The sequence below is a fragment of the Leucopleurus acutus genome (genome assembly GCF_964270905.1).
Source record: "Leucopleurus acutus genome assembly, chromosome: 6".
NCBI classification, from domain to species: Eukaryota; Metazoa; Chordata; class Mammalia; order Artiodactyla; family Delphinidae; genus Leucopleurus; species Leucopleurus acutus.
In genome coordinates this window covers 57,464,976-57,484,792 of record NC_139149.1, presented here as the reverse complement: position 1 = coordinate 57,484,792, position 19,817 = coordinate 57,464,976, and the positions used below count along the sequence as shown (strand labels likewise).

At 36.9% G+C, this 19,817-nt stretch overlaps 1 protein-coding gene across 2 annotated transcripts in view; it reads right to left on the bottom strand.

Moving 5' to 3' along the window:
* Window positions 1–1,209: 1,209 nt before the first annotated feature.
* The window catches only part of ERICH2 (glutamate rich 2), a 31,063-nt gene continuing 12,455 nt past the window's right edge, over window positions 1,210–19,817 (bottom strand). For both annotated transcript variants that reach the window (XM_082841640.1, XM_082841641.1), the window contains 4 exons: window positions 12,527–12,714; window positions 9,065–9,122; window positions 2,711–2,782; window positions 1,210–2,065 (listed from right to left, as the gene is read on the bottom strand). In XM_082841640.1, the coding sequence (XP_082697766.1) occupies window positions 1,944–2,065; window positions 2,711–2,782; window positions 9,065–9,122; window positions 12,527–12,714 (440 nt within the window). In that variant the 3' untranslated portion in view covers window positions 1,210–1,943. The remainder of the gene's footprint in view (window positions 2,066–2,710; window positions 2,783–9,064; window positions 9,123–12,526; window positions 12,715–19,817) is intronic.

Sequence of the window (19,817 nt, the reverse complement as noted above, 5' to 3'; positions counted from 1 at the left end):
ACCAACACCCTAAATTACACTGATTAAGGAGTTCAAGTAGGGTACTTCCCTGGCAGTCCAGTGGTTAAGACCTCGCCTTCCAATGCAGGGGGTGCGGGTTTGATCCCTGGTCAAGGAGCTAAGATCCCACATGCCTCACGGCCAAAAAAACAAAACATAAAACAGAAGCAATACTGTCACAAATTCAATAAAGACTTTAAAAATGGTCCACATCAAATTAAAAAAACAAAACCAAAAGGAGTGCAAGTAGGATGAAGAATATGGATAAAGGGTACATACCCATAAATATGGATTATCCCGCATGATCCAACCTCACGAACACTTAGATGTAGCTATAATATGGTCTGTAATATCATGGTCTTTTATTCAGAGTTTTTCCCTCAGAACTTGCCTGTTCCTTTAAAAGAAAACTAAAGTTTCACTAGTGTAACTAATTTAGCCTGCAATATCAGTTTTAGAGTATTTAATGACCTTCTTATGGGGAGGGCTCCAAAATCAGGTAAGTGACATCAGATTGACATACGATGGTTTTCCTATGGTAGGAAGGAATAACAAACACCCCACAAATGAAAAGAACAAGTGGTTCTTGCGGTCTCCATCAGCCAGCCCTTCAGTGCTATCTGACTATTTATGTAACCAGATGATTATACATACCTGTCTTCACTTCTTTCAGATACTCCTATAAAATGGTGTGGCCTAATTCCTCCCTCTGAATGTTAGCACGCTACAAAATGCCCAAAGAATGAATTATGCTTTAAGCATTTTGGATATGACATGATACTCTGCTGATATAAGAATAAAAATTCAAACTGCCTAATCCCAAATCAGATTGGCACACTCAAAACAAATTATTTAGGAATATTTTTCTCATTTTTACATCAGTTACCTTACAACCTAATTTGAAGGTGGTGGAAATTCATCAAGGAATACAGAATCAGCAAAATAATGTAGATTGATACATAAATAGTATAATAAAGTCTTATAAATATTTTATGAAAGAATATAAACATTGTCATTAACTTTCACCTCATTCATTCACTTGGTATACACATCCCGTTATTTTCCAGGCACTTGTCCAGTTGCTAGGGATATAACAGTGAAAAGACAAAGTCCTGCTTATGGAGGTTACATTTTCTGACAAGAAGGGAGAAGATAAAAAGAATAAATTAGGGGAGGGATAAATTGGAAGTTTGGGATTGACATATATATACACACTGCTATATTTAAAATAGATAACCAACAAGGATCTACTGTACAGCACAGGGAACTCTACTCAACATCCTGTAATAATATAAATGGGAAAAGAATTTGAAAAAGAATAGGTATATGTATAACTGAATCACTTTGCTTTACACCTGAAACTAACACAACATTGTAAATCAACTATACTCCAAAATAAAATAAAATAAAATAAAACCTTAAAAAAAAGAATAATTAAATAAGAACTTCAGGTACTGATATGTGCTATAAAGAACATGAAACAAATGATATAAAATGCCTAAAGTAGTGGACATGGGAGGGACTTGGAGTATGGATTCTGGAGCCATAATGTCCGTATGCAAATCTAGGCTCTACCGATCAACAGGTATATGATGCTGGGCAAATGACTCACCCTCTCTGGGCCTCAGTTTTCTCATCTGTTGAACGGGGATGATAATAGTGCTAACCTCATAGGTTTGTTGGATTCAACAAATTAATGTATATAGAACAGCACCTGGCACATAGTTAGTGCTATGTGTTTTCAATGATTACTTCCCTCTCTGAGTAGCTCACCTTGAGCTAAAATCTAAATATTAAGAAGGAGCTCAAACTAATATGGATAAATTAAAAGGACTCTGTACCAAATAAAGAACAGTTAGACTGAAATGCAGCTCTCTTCTTTATATTTCCATAGTATACAGTAATGAACATACATGAAGATTAAACTATAGCAGCAACTGTCATCACCCATCTTCACATTCATCAGAGCTTTCTTCACTTGGATCCTCACTGCTCTCCCCTTCACTCTCACCACTACTGTCCTCTTCACTCTCTTCATCATCTTCCTCCAGATTTTGAGCTTTCTCTGCCACAGAAAGGGAAAGACGTGCTTTAAATGTTTCTTAGTATTTCTACCCTCAAAAAATCACAATTCTCCTTGTTTTCCCCGCCACTAAGAAATACATATTTTTGGAATGTGAGAACTGAGCTGAAGTTTGCTAACTGCATGTAGGGTCAAAGCAGTAGTACAAAGAAGAACATATTCTTACTGGCATAAAGATGTTTGTGGATTTAAAAAAATTTAATACATTGGTCTATAAAAATATTTTTTACTACCGTCAACTTAATTCTTACTTAAATAGAATAAGAGTAAAGTGAGATTCAGGGTGATTTAGAGGGTACTGGCTTTGCTTGGAACTGTGGGATAATCCCTTTAGTGCCTGGCACAATTAGCAGGTTCTGCTCCCTCTGAGGACTCTGTCAGTGCCCAGTACCTTGTGCCCAGGGAGCCTGCTTTGCTTGGGCAGTTCCACCCCACAGAGGAAAGGGAGTCATCTTGACCATCCACAGAGGACAAGCCGGTTTCATGAAACCATCCAAGATAACCATTTAGCCTTTTCTTAACCACTTCATGAGGATGTACTTTGCCAATCTCCTGGGGCAATGGATTTTTAAATAGTGACTGCTCATAGTTCTATGAGAAAGAAGTAATTTCAATTTTTAAATTTACCCATCAGCAGGATTTCTTCAATAAGTGAGGAAAACTCCTTGGCCTCAGGATTTTCTGGTTCATAGATTAGGACTGAAAATGGACAACAGAATGCATATTATTAGTGTTTGAAGTGTTTCAGCAAACAGGCTCTTCAGAATGAGACTGAAACTGTCAATGAGAGTAAGTGAAAATGCACAAAGCAAAACCACCAACAATTATACCATGGGTATATCTAAGCGCAAATAGAGAAAATGTTCTACTTATCTTAGGTGCTTTGTAAGGGAAATAATCCTCATTCTAGTTTCTACCTCCTGTCCAAAGAAGAAAATCTCTATCACTATGAGGCTTCCCTCATGGGCCTGTAGCCAAAGTGTTTCTTGACTATAAGCATTCCCCAAACAAGGTGCAAATCCCGCAAAACATGGAGACTTTATTAATGACACCCTAGTCATCGCCTACTTAACAGCACCCTCACCTCTTCATCAGACCCATTGTTTTTAAGTGCTATTTATTCCTTTTTGCTGATCCTTTATGTGAATGTGTCATCTTTCCTTTGGACCGTATCAATAGAGTTCTTTTTAGGCCTGTTAGTATGTTACCAATGTCCTAGAGCCCAGAAAGATTTACACCTTTTGTTTCAGAGTTTTCTAGGCTAGTTTATTTATTTTTTCAGATCTTGCTCTACAGATCTCTCTCTCTGCCTTCTTCCTACCTGCCTTGAGGTGTATTCATAATTCTGCATCATCCATTTAAATGTTGTGACTCCTGCGTAATATCTTGATGGCCCCCAGGGGGCACTGAAACATCAAGCGTGCTATTTGCCTGGCTAACAGTGAGACAGAGAATTGTGGATGGTTCACTTAGGCCCCAGTGGCTCAGAGGGCCTCACCCCATATGGCTTTCATCCTGACACACTAAACCAAGGTCTTTATTTCCTAATTCCTAATATATAACAATGTACCATCAATCTGGGTTAGCATGAATGTGCACCTGCTCAGAACATGCTTTTAAGGCTTCTAGGGGTATTTATACATCTTCTAAGGCTTCTGATAAAAGTGACTGTTTGTACATTTTAACTTAGACTAAAATAATTTAGCAGTCTAAATCTTTCTCTGAGGCTAAGCCTCTTTCTAGAGCAGAGTTTCTCCAACTTGCTCCTTGAGATACTAGTTTCTTAAGATGTTAATATGCATTTGGGAAACAAGGCTAATGAAGTTAATCAGGTAAAGCTTATAGTAAGGAGTAACTGCAGGATTTTACATAGCCATTAATACGCTCATAACTACTATGGATCTTACAGAGAGGAGAATGTGGTTTCCCCAATTTATTATCCCCATGGAATCCTTTTTTGGTGGAACACTTACTAAGAAATCTTGAACTAATATTCCTTGGAACACAGCTTAGAAAGTTTCATGTTGGAGTTAGGATTATTCCATGGGAGTGGAGCATGGCATCAGCTATTCTCAGCGTTTAACAAAAAATGCTAGCAATTGTCAGAATGACGGAAAGGTATCTGCTTTGAAGCTTAGCCCTGCAATATCCATCCTAGGTGATAAATAAAAAACGCTTTGACAGGCTAGTAGGGTTTGTAAAAAGGCAAGAGAAGCCCTTAGCACATGCAGTTGATATTCTGGGAGTTGTTTCCCAACCGGGGCCCATAAGCAGAGGCCGGTATGGACCCTGAAGAAAGACTGTCAGATGTGAACCCTGGCTCTGCCACTGTCTAGGTGGGTCACCTTGGTGAAAGCATTTAATGCCTCTGTATCTCAGTTCCCTTATCTGTAATAATACTATTGACCACATCAGGCTGTTCTGATGAATCAAACAGATAACATGGATAAAGATAAATACTTAGTTTAGTCCTTGGTGCATGGTAGGTGCTGAATAAATGTTGATTATTAGTTTTCCTGGAGTGGTTCTGGGCCTGGAGAAAGGCTTGGTTCCCTCCTAAGTGTGCAGTGGATGCCTCCTTCTGGCTGAAGGGCTGGGGCAGGGAGCTGGGGATTCTGCTGCCCATGGAGCTCTAAGGCCCTCAGACAGGAGGCTATGCTAGGGTACACAGACTGTTGGTCTTGTTCACTGTTGCAGCCCTAAGAGAGTACCTGACACAGAGGTGGAGCCTTCAAAACATTAAAAAAAAAAAAAAAAGGAATAAATGAATATAGACAACTGAATAGGAAGCAGTCCTTTTATGCCTTGATAAAATTATACTCTAGGCTAATAAGAAAGGGTGATTTATTTTACTCAAAAATAAATAGAGGGCTTCCCTGGTGGCACAGTGGTTGAGAGTCCGCCTGCCGATGCAGGGGACACGGGTTCGTGCCCCAGTCCGGGAGGATCCCACATGCCACGGAGCGGCTGGGCCCGTGAGCCATGGCTGCTGAGCCTGCGCGTCCAGTGCCCCACAACGGGAGAGGCCACAACAGTGAGAGGCCCGCGTACCGCAATAAATAAATAAATAAATAGAAAACTTTATAGGAACTTTCTTTTCTGAAGATACATCTGTATTTGTGTTAGACCCATGATGATGAGAACCATTTTGGTTTTCAGGCCATTATTTTTAAACATTTACAATTATTATAATTGACAGAGTAGGTCTTCAAGGCTTAAAAGTTATTTTTGTAGAATCTCGGGCTGCCTGTGAGTGGAAGTGTTGGCACCCTGAGATGACTGGGCTGCAGGTAAAGAGACCAAGAAATGGGAAGACTGACAGAAAATCTCACAGTCAATCATGAGACTTGGGACTCTTGACTTGCAGTCTCATTTAAAAACCACTTTTCCAAGGTTTCACCAACAACTTTTTTAGAAGGCAGGATAAAAAGAAAAGAACCCATTTGCACCTGGGATGCAGGATGGGAAGCCCTGCAGCCAAGTGAAGATACAAATGATTATACGGTGATTGGTTATTCAAGAGAGTGGATTTGTAAAACATTTCTGCAGGGACAAAGATGCACTATTTCATATAAACTAGTTGCCTTAGATACAAATAAAAAATATATTAGTCAACTTATAGGAGCCATTTCAATCTGATTGATTCATAAAAGCATCTCTTTTCCAAGTCTCTGCCTACTTAACCAGAAATATAAGCTTATTAGTCAAATGAGGAAATGGAAATATAGCAAGAAATCATAGGCTCTCAAGCCAGACCTGGGATCTAATCCTAGCTTTACCACTGGGTAGCTGTGTGACTTTGGGTGAATTAGTTCTCCTTGCTAGCCTCACTTTGCTCACCTGTAAAATGAGGTTAATCATATCTGTCTCATTGAATTGCTGTAAGAATTAAACAATGTATGTTTAATGTTCCCATAGTAGGTGTTCAATATATACATATATAAATACATAAAAATGTAAATACACAATCTATGTTTACATGCGTAACTTTATAAATATATATATAGAGAAAGGTGGAGTGTTTCATGGAAGAGCTAGAAGATGGGGGGAAAAAGAAAGAGACAAAAGAATATCTATGCTGGAGAGAACAGACTTGTGGTTGCCAAGCTGGGGGGATGAGGGAGGGACGGGTTGGGAGTTTGGGGTTAGTAGATGCAAACTATTATATATAGAGTGGATAAACAACAAGTGCCTACTGTATAGCATAGGGAACTATATTAAATATCCTGTGATAAACTATAATGGAAAAGAATATGAAAAAGAACGTATATATATATGTATGACTGAATCACTTTGCTGTATAGTAAAAATTAACACAACATTGTAAATCAACTATCCTTCAAAAAAATTTTTAGAAAAAGAATATCTATGCTGTAAGAATTTACATATAATATTTTAGGGTCCATGCTAGATGAAAAAAATTTGTTTTGTCTGTTGCTCTGAACACAGAGAGGGACTTTGGGTAAGCCCTCAGCCAAGCGTTCCTATTTGCATCAAAGAACTAGCACTTCCCTCTCCCTGGAACAGTCTGTCTACAACTCTCTGTTCTTCCTTGAACTTGCCTGGCTTTGCAAAACCGGGGCCTCCCTAATTTTCACATCCTTGCCTGGCAATCTGCCTCAGGGGTAGCCAACCTTACTTTGCACACCCCTGCTCTCTACGCCCATTCTCGGGGCCTTTTTGCTCACATTTGCCATCAGCCTCTTCTTCCTCTTGGGAGCAGCTCTTTCCCATCTGGCTCCCTGGATCATGGTGCCTGCCTTAGGGCACTCCATAGCTTCTTTTCCTAGAGTTTAGTCCTTAGTTTTAGAGGCACCACTATTTGCCATGGACAGAAGAGAGTAAACAGCATTACTGGATGAGTCAGTAAGAGTGCAAACCACGTCTGATATCAACCCCAAAAGGGTTTAGAGCATGTGTGCTCTGAGTTCTGCTTTCTCTCCAGCTCCCAGCATAATGTCTGGTACAGAGTTAGTGCTCAATATTTATTGGTTGGAAGGAAGGGAGTGAGTTTTTAAAGGAATAGAACCCCATTAAGATATACCAGTTTGAACTTTTTCATCCCCATTGACCTGGCCCTTAATGCACGTGCACTGGTATGTCAGGTCCATAAGCATTATACTGAGCACCTGCTGTTTACAGTTTGGGCTAACAGCCAAAACTTACTGACAGATGTGGTGATATCAGTGTCTATATTTTGTAAGCTTTAGCCAGAGGCTTTTCTAAAATGATTGATGAATATATAAATATAATATAATATGTAAATTTTCCTACAATTAGGCTCCACAAGAAGAACTCAAGAGAACTGGGAGCTAGAGCTACAAAATCACTCCCTTCTATACCAGCCACACAGAGAAGAAAAGTAGTTGAGGGAAAAGGAGGCTGGGGTTCCAGTTCTGGCTGTGTCACTTGCTCCCTGAGCAGGGCTGCACAAGCTGCTTAACTTCTCTCTGCTTCAGTTTCACTATTTATAAAAACAGAGGATTGGCCATGATTCTCTCTCTAAGGATCCTTTCTGATTGGAAATTCTGTTTGTGGGCCACCAGAAACAGTTTTGCTTGAAATATTTTATTCGATGGCTCTAAAGGTCAAAAATGCTTAAAAGGATTAAACAAGGCAAATTATTTTGGATATAAACTAGGTAGTGTTAAAGCATTCAAAAAACCCATTTTAAAAATTAGCCAATGATTGAAGAAGTTCTGTATCCACAGTGGGGACTCTGTGAGGCAAGGGAGAGTAGACCCCATGTCCCTACACTACATTTTCACTAAAAGATTTTAACCATAAGACAGGTCTACAATAGTTAATACTTCAAGTCCATTATTAATAAAGTTTAATTGTAGAGTTGCCATTTTCTCCTTTAAAATAACTAAGACTAATGAAGTAAGAGAAAAAGGATAGGATAAATTAACTCAAAAACAGGTCAATAGAAGATATCCAAACTGAAGCATAGAAATAGAAAGAAATGGAAAAAACAGAGCTGAGTATAAGATACATGTGGGACACCATGAAAAAAAAGTCTAATTTATGTGTAACTGGAGACCCAGGAAGAGAAGAGAGAGAATATGGCAGAGGCAATCTTTGAAGGTTAATGGCCAAGAAATCCTCAAATAAATACAAAGAAAACCACCACCATTTTGAACGTCAAGTCAAACCACTAAAACCCAAAGACAGAAAAATAAGGTAGTTCACATCATTCCCCTACTCAAAAGTGTCCAGTGGTTTCCCACCTCACTCAGAGAAAAAGCCAAGGTCCTTAAGCTGCGAAAGGTGTTATGCAATCTGCACAACCCCTGTAAGCTGTAAGCTCTCCGACCTCATCTCCTATCATACTTTCCCTGGCTTATTCTCAACACATTTGCTATTAGTCCTGCCTGGAACACACTTCCTCCAGATGACAGGACTCACTTCCTCAACTTCTTCAGGTGTTTGCTCTAGTCTTCCAGTGAGGCCTTCCTAGACCATCCTACTTAAAACTGCTTTGCCTCCCTCCCAGCATTTTCTACTCCTTCTTCCCTGCTTTTTCTCCATAGCACCTATCATCTGTGACACACTAGTTACAGATAAATTTATCTGTCTGAAACTAGATATAAATGTGGGATCATTATCTGTCCAGCGCCTAGAACAGTGCCTGGCACACGTAGGTACTCAAATATTTGTGGAATAATTGCCTGTTAAGTAAGGCTTTCTGCACTACACAACACTTCTTTGAATCTAAAGGCACAATGCTACCAACCTGTTATCATGAGGCTAAGGATTTTGACTAATTTTTTAATGGTGTAATTAGTCTCTGTCATTTTATCCCACTCAAAGTTACTCTAGAAGTCTAAATTAGTCCTTATACCAATTTTTACTATCAAGGATTCACTGAGACACTATCAGAGAATTCATTAGATGTATGATAATCAAACCATCTTACATATTATGGAATGTATTTGGAAACAGAGAAGATTGGAAAAAGGAAAAGTATTTTGTACTTACTCTTCTGACATAATTTTTTTGCCAAATGGTAGTCTTGGCCCATTTCTGATCTCAGGAACTGGAAAACATTCAGAAATTCTTCAGCTACGTAGTTTCACAGAGAATTTAAAGGTCAATTATAAACTCTCTAGAAAATATTCCATTAATGATTAACTATTTTGCTTTTAACTTTTACTTGTTTTTCCAGGGCTGAGTCTGTAATCAGTCAGTTAATGAGGACTATTTAAGGACTATTTAAGGCCACACAGAATAAGTATGATACCTCTGCTTTGCTGCAGCCACACAGTGTACACACTACTGAACAATTTGAGAATATGTAGGTTGATTCAACTGGCACAGACTCTGAAGACTTTAATCACTTTAATATCCCTTTGGTTCAGATACAGCTTTTATTTGTGAACTTAATCCATAATTACACGACAATACTTAGTAAAAAATATAGATTTACAATTATGTATATTCAATATTTTCCAGTATTGATTGCCCTTATACCATCTAGTTTTGCTTTTACTATTTTTATTGTAGTTTTTTTACTACAAAGTAATATTTGTATGCATATTTGTATGTATATTTTTGTAGGTAGGAAATTTAAATGCTAAATAAACACGTTCTGTCCCCAATTTAATAGCATTAAATAGCATTTTTACCATTTAGAGATGTTTATTTTTAACATCTCCATGAACATCATTTTAGTATTTTTTCCATAAATGAACACATATATATTTACAAAAACTAGGATTATTTAGTAACTTTTAAAAAATACACCACATATCATGGTCATTTTCTCCCCATGGAATTAAATATTCTTGTTTATTTTTTTTACTTACTTAGGCTCCACAATTTACTGATCTTCTATTATTAGTTATTTAGACACCTTCCATTAAAAAAAGAAGCCTACACTCAGATAATTATTCTTGCTTGTGTGTCACATATTCTGAACCATTTGCAGGTATACTAGGTTTACTCTGCAAGAGATAGGGACATGAAGTAATATTAAAGAGTCTTTGGCTGGTATTGATCTGCATATGAGTATGAAGAAGCTGAGGCTGGAGAAAGAATCACTAGAATGAGCAGATGGAATACTCACTGGACCTCACACAGGGCTGAGAAGAACTCATGTTCTCTCCAGCCAGAGTGGAAGGTCCTCTTAATACAGAGAGCACTGGGAAGAGTCCTCATAAGGGGACTTAAGGGGCCTTAGTAGTGTCCCTACACTATAAAGGTTGCCCTGGATCTTCCCAACAAAGTTAAAAACCAAAACTCAAAAGGAGAAACCTATTTCCAAGTAACTCAACTGTCCCAGATCAAAGTCCAACAACAAAAGTTTGTATCCAAGAGCATAAAATTTACAACATCTAGGATCTGGTAAAAAATTACCAGGCATGCAAAGATGCAGGAAAATATGACCTATAAGCAGGAGAAAACTTAATCAACAGAAACTGACCTAGAGTTGACAGAGGTGATAGCATAGCAGAGAAACATGTTAAAATAGCCATTATAAATATATGCCATATGCTCAAAAGTAGAGAAAATCTGAACATGATGAGGTGAGAAATGATAGTTACAAAAATATTTAAAGAAAGCGTCTAGAGATGATAAACAGGATACCTAAAATGAATAATATATATGCATATATATGGGGCTAGGGAGGGAGAGGGAGAGAAGGAGGGAAATGGACTTAACAGCAGATTATAACTGCAAAGAAAAGATCATGAACTTGAACAAAGAGCATTAGAAATTTCTAAAATAAAATACATAGAGGGACTTCCCTGGTGGTCCAGTGGTAAAGAATCTGCCTTCCAATGTAGGGGACATGGGTTCGATCCCTGGTTAGGGAACTATGATCCCACATAGTTGCTGTGGGACAACTAAGCCTGCACACCACAATTAGAGAGCCCATGTGCCACAACTAAGACCCAGTGTAGCCAAAAATAAATAAATAATTTTTTAAATATATAGAAAAAAACATGAAAAAAAGGGAACATCAGTGATGATATTGGGTGATCTGACATATGTATAATTGTAGCCCAGATGAAGAGAGGGAGGGCAGAGATCAGAAAAAACATTTGAAGACTTAATAACTGAACATTTTCCAAACCTGGTGAAAACTATAAACTCATAGGTCCAAGAATCTCAATGAACAGAAGAAATAGGTCACATCAAGGCATATCATAATCAAATTGCCAAAACTAATACATATGAAAAAAATTTGAAAGATGGTAAAAAAGACATACACATGTAAATAAAAATAAGAATAACAGCAGACATCCTGTCTAAAGCTATGCAAAATGTGAGAGAATGGAGCAACCTTTCAAAGTACTGAAAGAAACATGGCCCCCCACCATAGAATCTCCAGCTATCAAATCCTTTAAAAATAAAGGTGAAATTAAGACTTTTCAGACAAACAAAAGCTGAGAGAATTCATTTCCAGCAGAACTGCGTTATAAGAAATAGTAAGGGAAGCTTTTCAGGTAAAAGGAAAATAATATCAGGTAGAAATTTGGATCTACACAGAGCTATGAGGAACTCCAGAAATGCCTTCCAAAAGAAGATATTTTCCTTTAAGAAAATCTCTTTAAAAGATAGCTAACCATCTAAAACAAAAAGAACAATGTATTGTGGGGCTTATAACACATGTACAAGTAAAACATATGACAACAAAAATACAAAGGATGAGAAGGGGGAAATGAAAATGTACTGTTATGAAGTTCTTATGATATACATGAAGTTGTGTAATATTAATTAAAGGTAGACTGTGACACCACAACAAGTGAGGTACAACTGTTTTGTTCTCCATAGAATTATCCGTAAACGTTTATGTACAATTTTCGCATGTGACGTTTCAGGCTTCAATGCCTTTGCCAATGCTGTTTCCTATGCCAGGAACACCTCCTTGATATGTTTACCAGATGAATTCCTACACGTCCCTCTTCAAGTTTCTAAGATTCCATTCATGTCTCTTCCTCTAAAAATCCTTCCTTTACGCATTTCTCCTGCTTCTTTTCTCAATTAGTCACTCAATCCTCCCAGTTCCCAGAGAACTTTACAAACACCTCTACTAGCACATATTTCCTTTTATTATAAATTGCATTATATACATAATATGTGCCTGTTAGTTCTCAAGGGTAAGGTCATGTCTTTCTTATTTATCTCTAAATATCCCAAGTAACTAGCATGGTACCCAGTCAGTAAAAAGTTTTCCTTAAAGTAGTCCTTGAAGAGTCTTATGCCCAAACTTCTCTTATTCCTGCTTCTGCCTTTACCAGAATACTTTGAGTCACTTCTAGAATCTTCTCTCACCTCTACCCTGGTGAAAGTAGTAAGAAAGATGAGTAATGAGGTAAGCATCTGTGTGTGGGCAAGGATATTTTGACCATTTTTTTTAGTCTGCAAGACTATATATTATTCAGCTATTTTAATATTTTTAAGTTTCTTGAGTTATAACATACGAGTAAAACTTACTTCTGTCATTAACTCTAATGGGGCATGAGTATCCTTATTAGGGTTACTGTCTTCCTCATTATCTTCATCATTGGTATCATCCTCACCATCATCATCTGTTGATTCAGACAACTTGTCATCAGTATCCTCAGGGGAATATTCATTATTTTTCTCCTGCTCTGTAATGACTACATTTTTGCTCATTTCACCTAGAAAAGAATACATATAATTTAATCAATAAATATTGAAATGTATTCAAAAATTTAAAATGGTCACTCCTAAATTATAATGTAGCAAGTGTACATGTTTACTACATGTGCTCCTGTTCTGGATTTTTTTTCATGACTAAACAGCACTGCAATAAATTTACCTGATTTCCATTTCCAAAAAAGGTAATAAAACTGCTAAGTGAAACAGGAAAAAACCCAAACCGATAATCCTGAGCTGATGTTAGTGTTGTTTGGTGCTTGAAATTGTAATAAATGGAAAACGGTTTTGTTTATAAAGAATATAATAACTTCCAGAAAAAAAGAAATTAATGCTATTCTATCCACAGAAATACTTTTCTTAAATTTTTCTTATAGGAATGTAAATGCAAAATAAAGAGCTTGGAAAGTAAAAGTAAGACTATAGAGGTTGAAAAGTAATTCTTCTTAGGCAAGTAGTCACTGCTTGGATACTTGAGAATAAAGTTCTCTCTCTCTCTGTATACACACACACACACACACACACACACACACACACACAAATTAGGAAGAGATACATGTGAAGTGTTCCAGATATAACCAGAAGTTACATAACATTATTAATGATTTTTCTTAATGTCAAGTCACAGTACCTATGACCAAACATAGATGACTGAAAAATAAAAAATAAGCACTACTCTGACTACCCATTCAGTGCCCAGCACTATGTTGAGCCCTAGGAACACAAAAATGAACAGTCATTGACCTCAGGGTGCTCACACTCTAACTGGGGAGTCAGAAACATAATGGATAATTATAAAACAGTATGGCAGTAAGTGATAAAGATGTGTACTAGGTACATGGGAGACCAAAGGAGAGCCCCATCCTGGTCTGAGTGGATCAGTTTTTCCAAGGAGAGGGGACAGCATGAACCAGTGAAAAAAGAATGTGTGTGGAGCTACAAGCACTTTGTTGTTGCGTATGGGTCAAAATTGAGGCTGAAATGGTGACAGATGTAGCCAGAGGGGTACAAGCTGGATAATGGAGTCTTGTGGGCCTTGGAGTTAGAACTTTATCCTAAGAATGAAGGATTTAAAAGTAGGGAAACAAAGTAGTCATGAAAGATTTAAGTAGGGAAACAAGTACGATCAATTCTGAATTTCTGAAGGAATACCTGGATACCAGGGTGGAACGTGTATTTGAAGGCAGACAGAAAAAAAAAAAAAAAAAAAAAAGAGCAGGGAGAGAGGTGGTTAGAGGCGTCTTTAAAAAGTCCAGGTGAAAGAGATGGATGACAGGGCATTGTTAAAATAGGGATTGAGAGGAGGAGATATATTAGAGAGATATTTAAGAGGTAAAACCTCCATGGCACAAGCCATTGAAACATTTTCCAAATTTCAGTAATATACTATCTTCATCCATTTTGCCATATGAGAGTATCACCTATACTATTTAATTTTTTTTAAATTTACTTTTTTAACTTAGAAATTTTGCCAGATCATAAATATTATCATCCACAAAATTGATGGAGGTACTAATAAAAGTAAGATATAATAATCATAGCAAATATTATACGCCATTACTCTTCTGAATACTACATATATTAACTCATTTAATTCTCTCACCATCTCAGTGAGGTGTGTCCTATTTTTATCCCATTCATAGATGAAACTGAGAGACAGACAGGTTAAATAACTTGCCCAACTTCACACCACTAATTAAGGTAGATCTGGGAGTCATTTTGGCTCTGGAGTCCATATTCTTAACCAGGTCTTATATTATTTTTTTCTAATACACATTAAAATATACTACTATTAAAGTAATTAAAAAAAATTTACCCTGTGTTTCCTAAAATTCTCTCTTTGGGAAACACTACTGAGTTTGCCCAGTTTTTTGGCTCTACAGATGAATTTCACAGTTTCAACCTTAACTTGTGCTACATCATCCCCTTCTTGTAAGACTTGGAGCGTCTGGGAAGTCTTGAGATGTCTTCTTTGATGGGAGTGTGGCCATGAGCTACTCTAAATAATGTAGAAACACTGGTGTTAGAAAGAAGAAAATGAGGAAATCTAGGAAAGGTTGAGAGAAGACAATGTTAAGAAAAAGCAGGCCAAAAAAAGAAAAAGTTGGGAAAACTCCTCACTCTAAGCAAAAGGTACTATCTATCCTCAAAAGGGATAACAAGTCCTTCCAAGAGTGGGATGCCTGGGCTATTCAGTCTATCTACCTGTTTCCTTTACAGTCTCCATCGGCTCATAACCACTCTAATCTTCCAGTGTGTACCCAGCCTGTTCACCGACTCATCACACTGGTGTCATCAGGGATGGTCATAATAGGGAATTAAGAACTTTATGTGATGTCACAGGAACTCATTCAATTCACAAACACTGAGTATCATGAGAGAGGTTTCCTGATCCCTAGATCTAAGATAGTTCTCCCTCCTCCAGGTGCCATTTATTTATATATGGCTGTCTTATTTGTGTTTATTATTAGTGTTTAATAGTTGGCTATCTATGTGAACTCCATAAGGGCAAGGATCTTGGCCATTTGCTAACTATTATATCCACAGCTTCTAAACAAGTGCCTGGCACTCAGTAAACCATTGTTGAATGGGCGGAACTTGTTCATGCCTTCACAGGTATTTCAATTCATTCTAAAATTGAATACCCTATCATTATCATTTTATGTAATGTATACCCATGGATCCCACCTGACTGCATATCAGAATCATCCGGTACCTGAGTCTGAAAAATTACTGATTCCCACAACCCGTTCCAGACCTACGAGTTGTCAACATCCTAAAGGTCCTAGAGAAGGAGGGCTGAATTAGAAGCTACAGTTACTCAAATAAAACAAATATTATTACCTGTGCTTTCTTTTAAGAAGGAAGATGACCATATCTTAGACTGTAGATTTGTTTCTATATCTTTATTTTCAATACTCTTTGGAGATACTCACTCTAAATTCTTTAAAGAGACTTTACTTTCAATATTTTTTGAAGAGACTTCCTTACTAAATGTTAAAGTAGATAGTGAAAAAACACTTTTCTAGGTCACAATTCTGTTTAAGGTTCTATATGGGTTCATACACACATTTAATATAAACACACAACATAATACACCAACAATAAACAGCTAAAATGCAATATCTTCTTTGTGGAAAAGCATTAAAAATAAGTTTTACTAATGATTAAAATTCTATTTCTATTGGGCATTTGTCATTGTGTAATGATTCTTAGAATCTTTTCAGAGTTAACATAGAGTATATAAGCAATCCATTACCTGAATGTTCCTGGCATATCATTGTGATATGATGGAATAAAACTATTTAAGGAATACTAGCCTTCAGGTTTTTTTTTTTCTTTTTTTTTTTTTAAGTTTGTAAGTCAGTTCTTACCATTGCTAAATGCTATGCTTGGGACTTCCCTGGTGGCACAGTGGTTAAGAATCCGCCTGCCAATACAGGGAACAAGGGTTCGATCCCTCATCTGAAAAGATCCTACATGCTGTGGAGTAACTAAGCCCATGCACCACAACTACTGAGCCCGTGTGCCATAACTATTGAAGCCCGCGTGTCTAGAGCCCGTGCTCCGCAACGAGAAGCCACTGCAATGAGAAGCCTGCACACCACAATGAAGAGTAGACCCCCTTGTCACAATTAGAGAAAGCCCACGTGCAGCAACGAAGACCCAACGTAGCCATAAATGAATAAATTTAAATTAAAAAAAATAAATGCTATGCTTATGGAGTCCAACACTAATATTAACCCCTGGTCATAATACAAAGTAGCCTGCTTTTTCATTAAATGGCTGAGATAAAAATGGGTTAATTTTCTCTTTTAGCCTTCAAGCCTGATACCTCTTGTCAACAGACAACACACTGAGACAGAGGAGTCTTGTGTGGTGCACTCTGTTTACAAAGACAGGCACCCATGCTGGTGGAAAAATAACCCCAATTTCGTTTTTTCTATCTCCTTTAATGTGATTCTTTTAATATGTCTCCTTTACTGAGTTTAAAAAATTCAACTTTTAGTTTTCATGGAAAGATATAAAAAGATGTAAAGTGTTATTATTTTTTCCCCTAAGCTCTGTTTTATCCCTATCGAAATGTGAATCTAGAACATTAGTAGTTAAGTTAGTGATCTGCACAGTGCTTTAGCAAGTATGCTGAACAGCTTGTTATATTCTTAATACTATGGGAGGGAATGGAATCTTCACTTCCCCAGTATATGCTGCTAAAGCAAAACCCCACTCTGTTGATGAAAAATACAAAGCAAAGATGATTTACATTTCTACCTCTGCCCTCCTTGATTTTCTAATTGTGAAAGAGAGCATCCAAGAAGAAACCCTACACATGAAAAGTTGAGAAGTCACTTAAGTATCCAGTTTCTAGCATGGTTAGAGTCCTATTATGCCAAAGGTCACCACAAGTAATTACTAGAATTCATACGCTCTAATATCTAATCTAGATAAAAGGAGGACTTCACTGCCTTTTCCCAGCCACGAATTACAGTATTTCATTGAATCTAAGATACCATTTTTTCTTCCTCTTTTTTTTTTAATATTGAACTATAGTTGATTTACAATGTTGTGTTAGTTTCAGGTGTACAGCAAAGTGATTCAGATACATATATATACACACACATAGATATATGTATCTTTTTCAGATTCTTTTCCTTTATAGGTTATTATAAGATATTGAATACAGTTCCCTGTGCTATACAGTAGGACCTTGTTGTTTATCTATTTTATATATAGTAGTGTGTATCTGTTAATTCCATATTCCTAATTTATCCCTCCCCACTTTTCCCCTTTGGTGATCATAAATTTGTTTTCTAGGTTTGTGAGTCTGTCTCTGTTTTGTAAATAAGTTTATTTGTATTATTTTTTAGATTCCACATATAAGTGATGTCATATAATATTTGTCTTTCTATGTCTGACTTACTTCACTTAGTATGATAATCTCTAGGTCCATCCAAAGATATCACCTATTTATTATAAGACATTTGTCACCTATTTATTATAAGACATACTGACATATTATATTACACATTATAAGACATATTATAAGACATTAAGAAAGAAAAAGTATTGTCAAGTAGAGATGTTAAAATATGCATGCTTCAGAATCTATGAAATATGGTACTTATATATTCACTAAGTTATATCACTAAAGAAGGGAATTTAGCTAGTCTAGTGCTGGATATTTGAATAATTTGAAATGCCTTTAATAATCTTAATGTCCTAACATGGAGGAAGCCAACATACTCAATGACCTGAAGATAAATAGGATATTACTATTTGAGAAGCAGTGAACATGCCATAAAAATACATATGAGAAGTGACCAAATCATCATTTTAACAGTAAAATGTGAATTCCTTTTCTGCTCACTTTCTGATATAAAGTCTATCTTGTATACAGTCTCAAAAGAAGCAGAGGACCAAACTCCAACCTGCTCTTCAACTACCATCTGTTGACTTCATTTGAGAAAGTGACATTACTTATGATAACAATGCTTCTAACCATTTAACAAAAATAGATAACCAGCATACTCTAAAATATATTTTCTTTAAATACAATTACAATTGAGGAAAAATTCAAATTTTTACTTTGGAAGATGGGAAGTATTTACTTTAGTATCTACTAAGGTTAGAGAGTTAGTCAAGTTAGATATCCCACTGGAACATATTTACACCAGAGGGTGGATAACCTAGGTTTTAGAATTAATTAATATGTTAAGCACACTAGGCATATTTATGAAATGTCCCCAGATTTCTACTGGAATTAATAATTTTTTAAAGTTTATATTTTAAACTTTGTTTTAAAATGATTTACATTTATCAAACATGAGGGACTTCCCTGGCAGTCCAGTGGTTAAGACTCCGCACTTCCACTGCAGGGGACAAGGTCAGGGAACTAAAATCCCTCATGCCGCGAGGTGCGGTCAAAACAAAAACAAAAACCCAAAAAAACCATGAGCCTAAAAACAAAATTAATTAAAACTTACTTTTCTGAGACTGTCTTCGCTACATTTAGAGAGACTTGTGTTGGTGAGGTATAAAGTTTGCTTGCCAATGTTGGTCTGCATCTAAAGAGGCATTTACTTAAAGTGTAAAAATGGGAGTAAAAAATAATGTGTCATACATTTTAGAAAAGATAAAATATACGATTACGGAATAACCGATAGATGCAATTTTTTCAAACTCCAAGAGTTTAGTGCTGTGGGTTTGCTTTACCCATTTTCCCCTCACATCTTTATGTGTACTTGAAAGCCTGACGAAAAATCAACAGATCAAAGGTCCAAGATCTATAACACTTTGTCCAGCATTAAAGACATACTTTACTTTTACTGCTGAAAACAGTTTGTTAATTAAGTGCCATTTTTTGGGTAGACAAAATCTTTGACAGAGAGGATCCATGAGGAAAAACGGAAATGAATTATTTGGGCTTTGTGTACAGAGAAGTTTCAAACTCCTGGTTTATAAAGTTCACACACTCCTTGTGGCTCTGATTAGAATGAAGAATCAATCAGCAGATTAAAGCAAAGAACTGGTGGGGAAAGAAAATTTCTAGTTTTCCCTAATCCAACCTGGATAGGACCTTTTGGGAAATTCCCCTTGCCTGTCAGACTATGGAGCCAGAAGCGGGGTGGAGAGTGGAATGTAAAGCTATACTGAGAAAATCCATCAACTCTGTAGGTCAGTCACACTGTTCCTCAAGTAAAGGTCCCCCATGATTTTCTGTTTTCCTACTTGATCTTTTTTTTTTCCAGGACTGGCTCTGTTTACCTTCACCTCTGGGTGGAGTACCTGAGGTAACAAAGCCATGCACCTGTGAAGCTTACTGGCTACCTACCTATCCCTCTGTCCCTCACTCCAAACAACAACCAAACCAAACCCAAACCTAAACTCTTCTCTGCAAGTGAAGGGAACATGATCATACTGCCCTTGCAAAAAGCAGTTTGATAAACAGATGCAATTATTAATGAGATCAAGAGAACAGGCCGTCACTCTGCTTTTCTATTTCGGCCCAGACTGCATTTGATTTACCCCTGGGTTTTAACTACCTCAGGATGTGGGTTACCCCTTGCTCCAGTTCCACACTGCTTATCACAGCCTATGAACATTG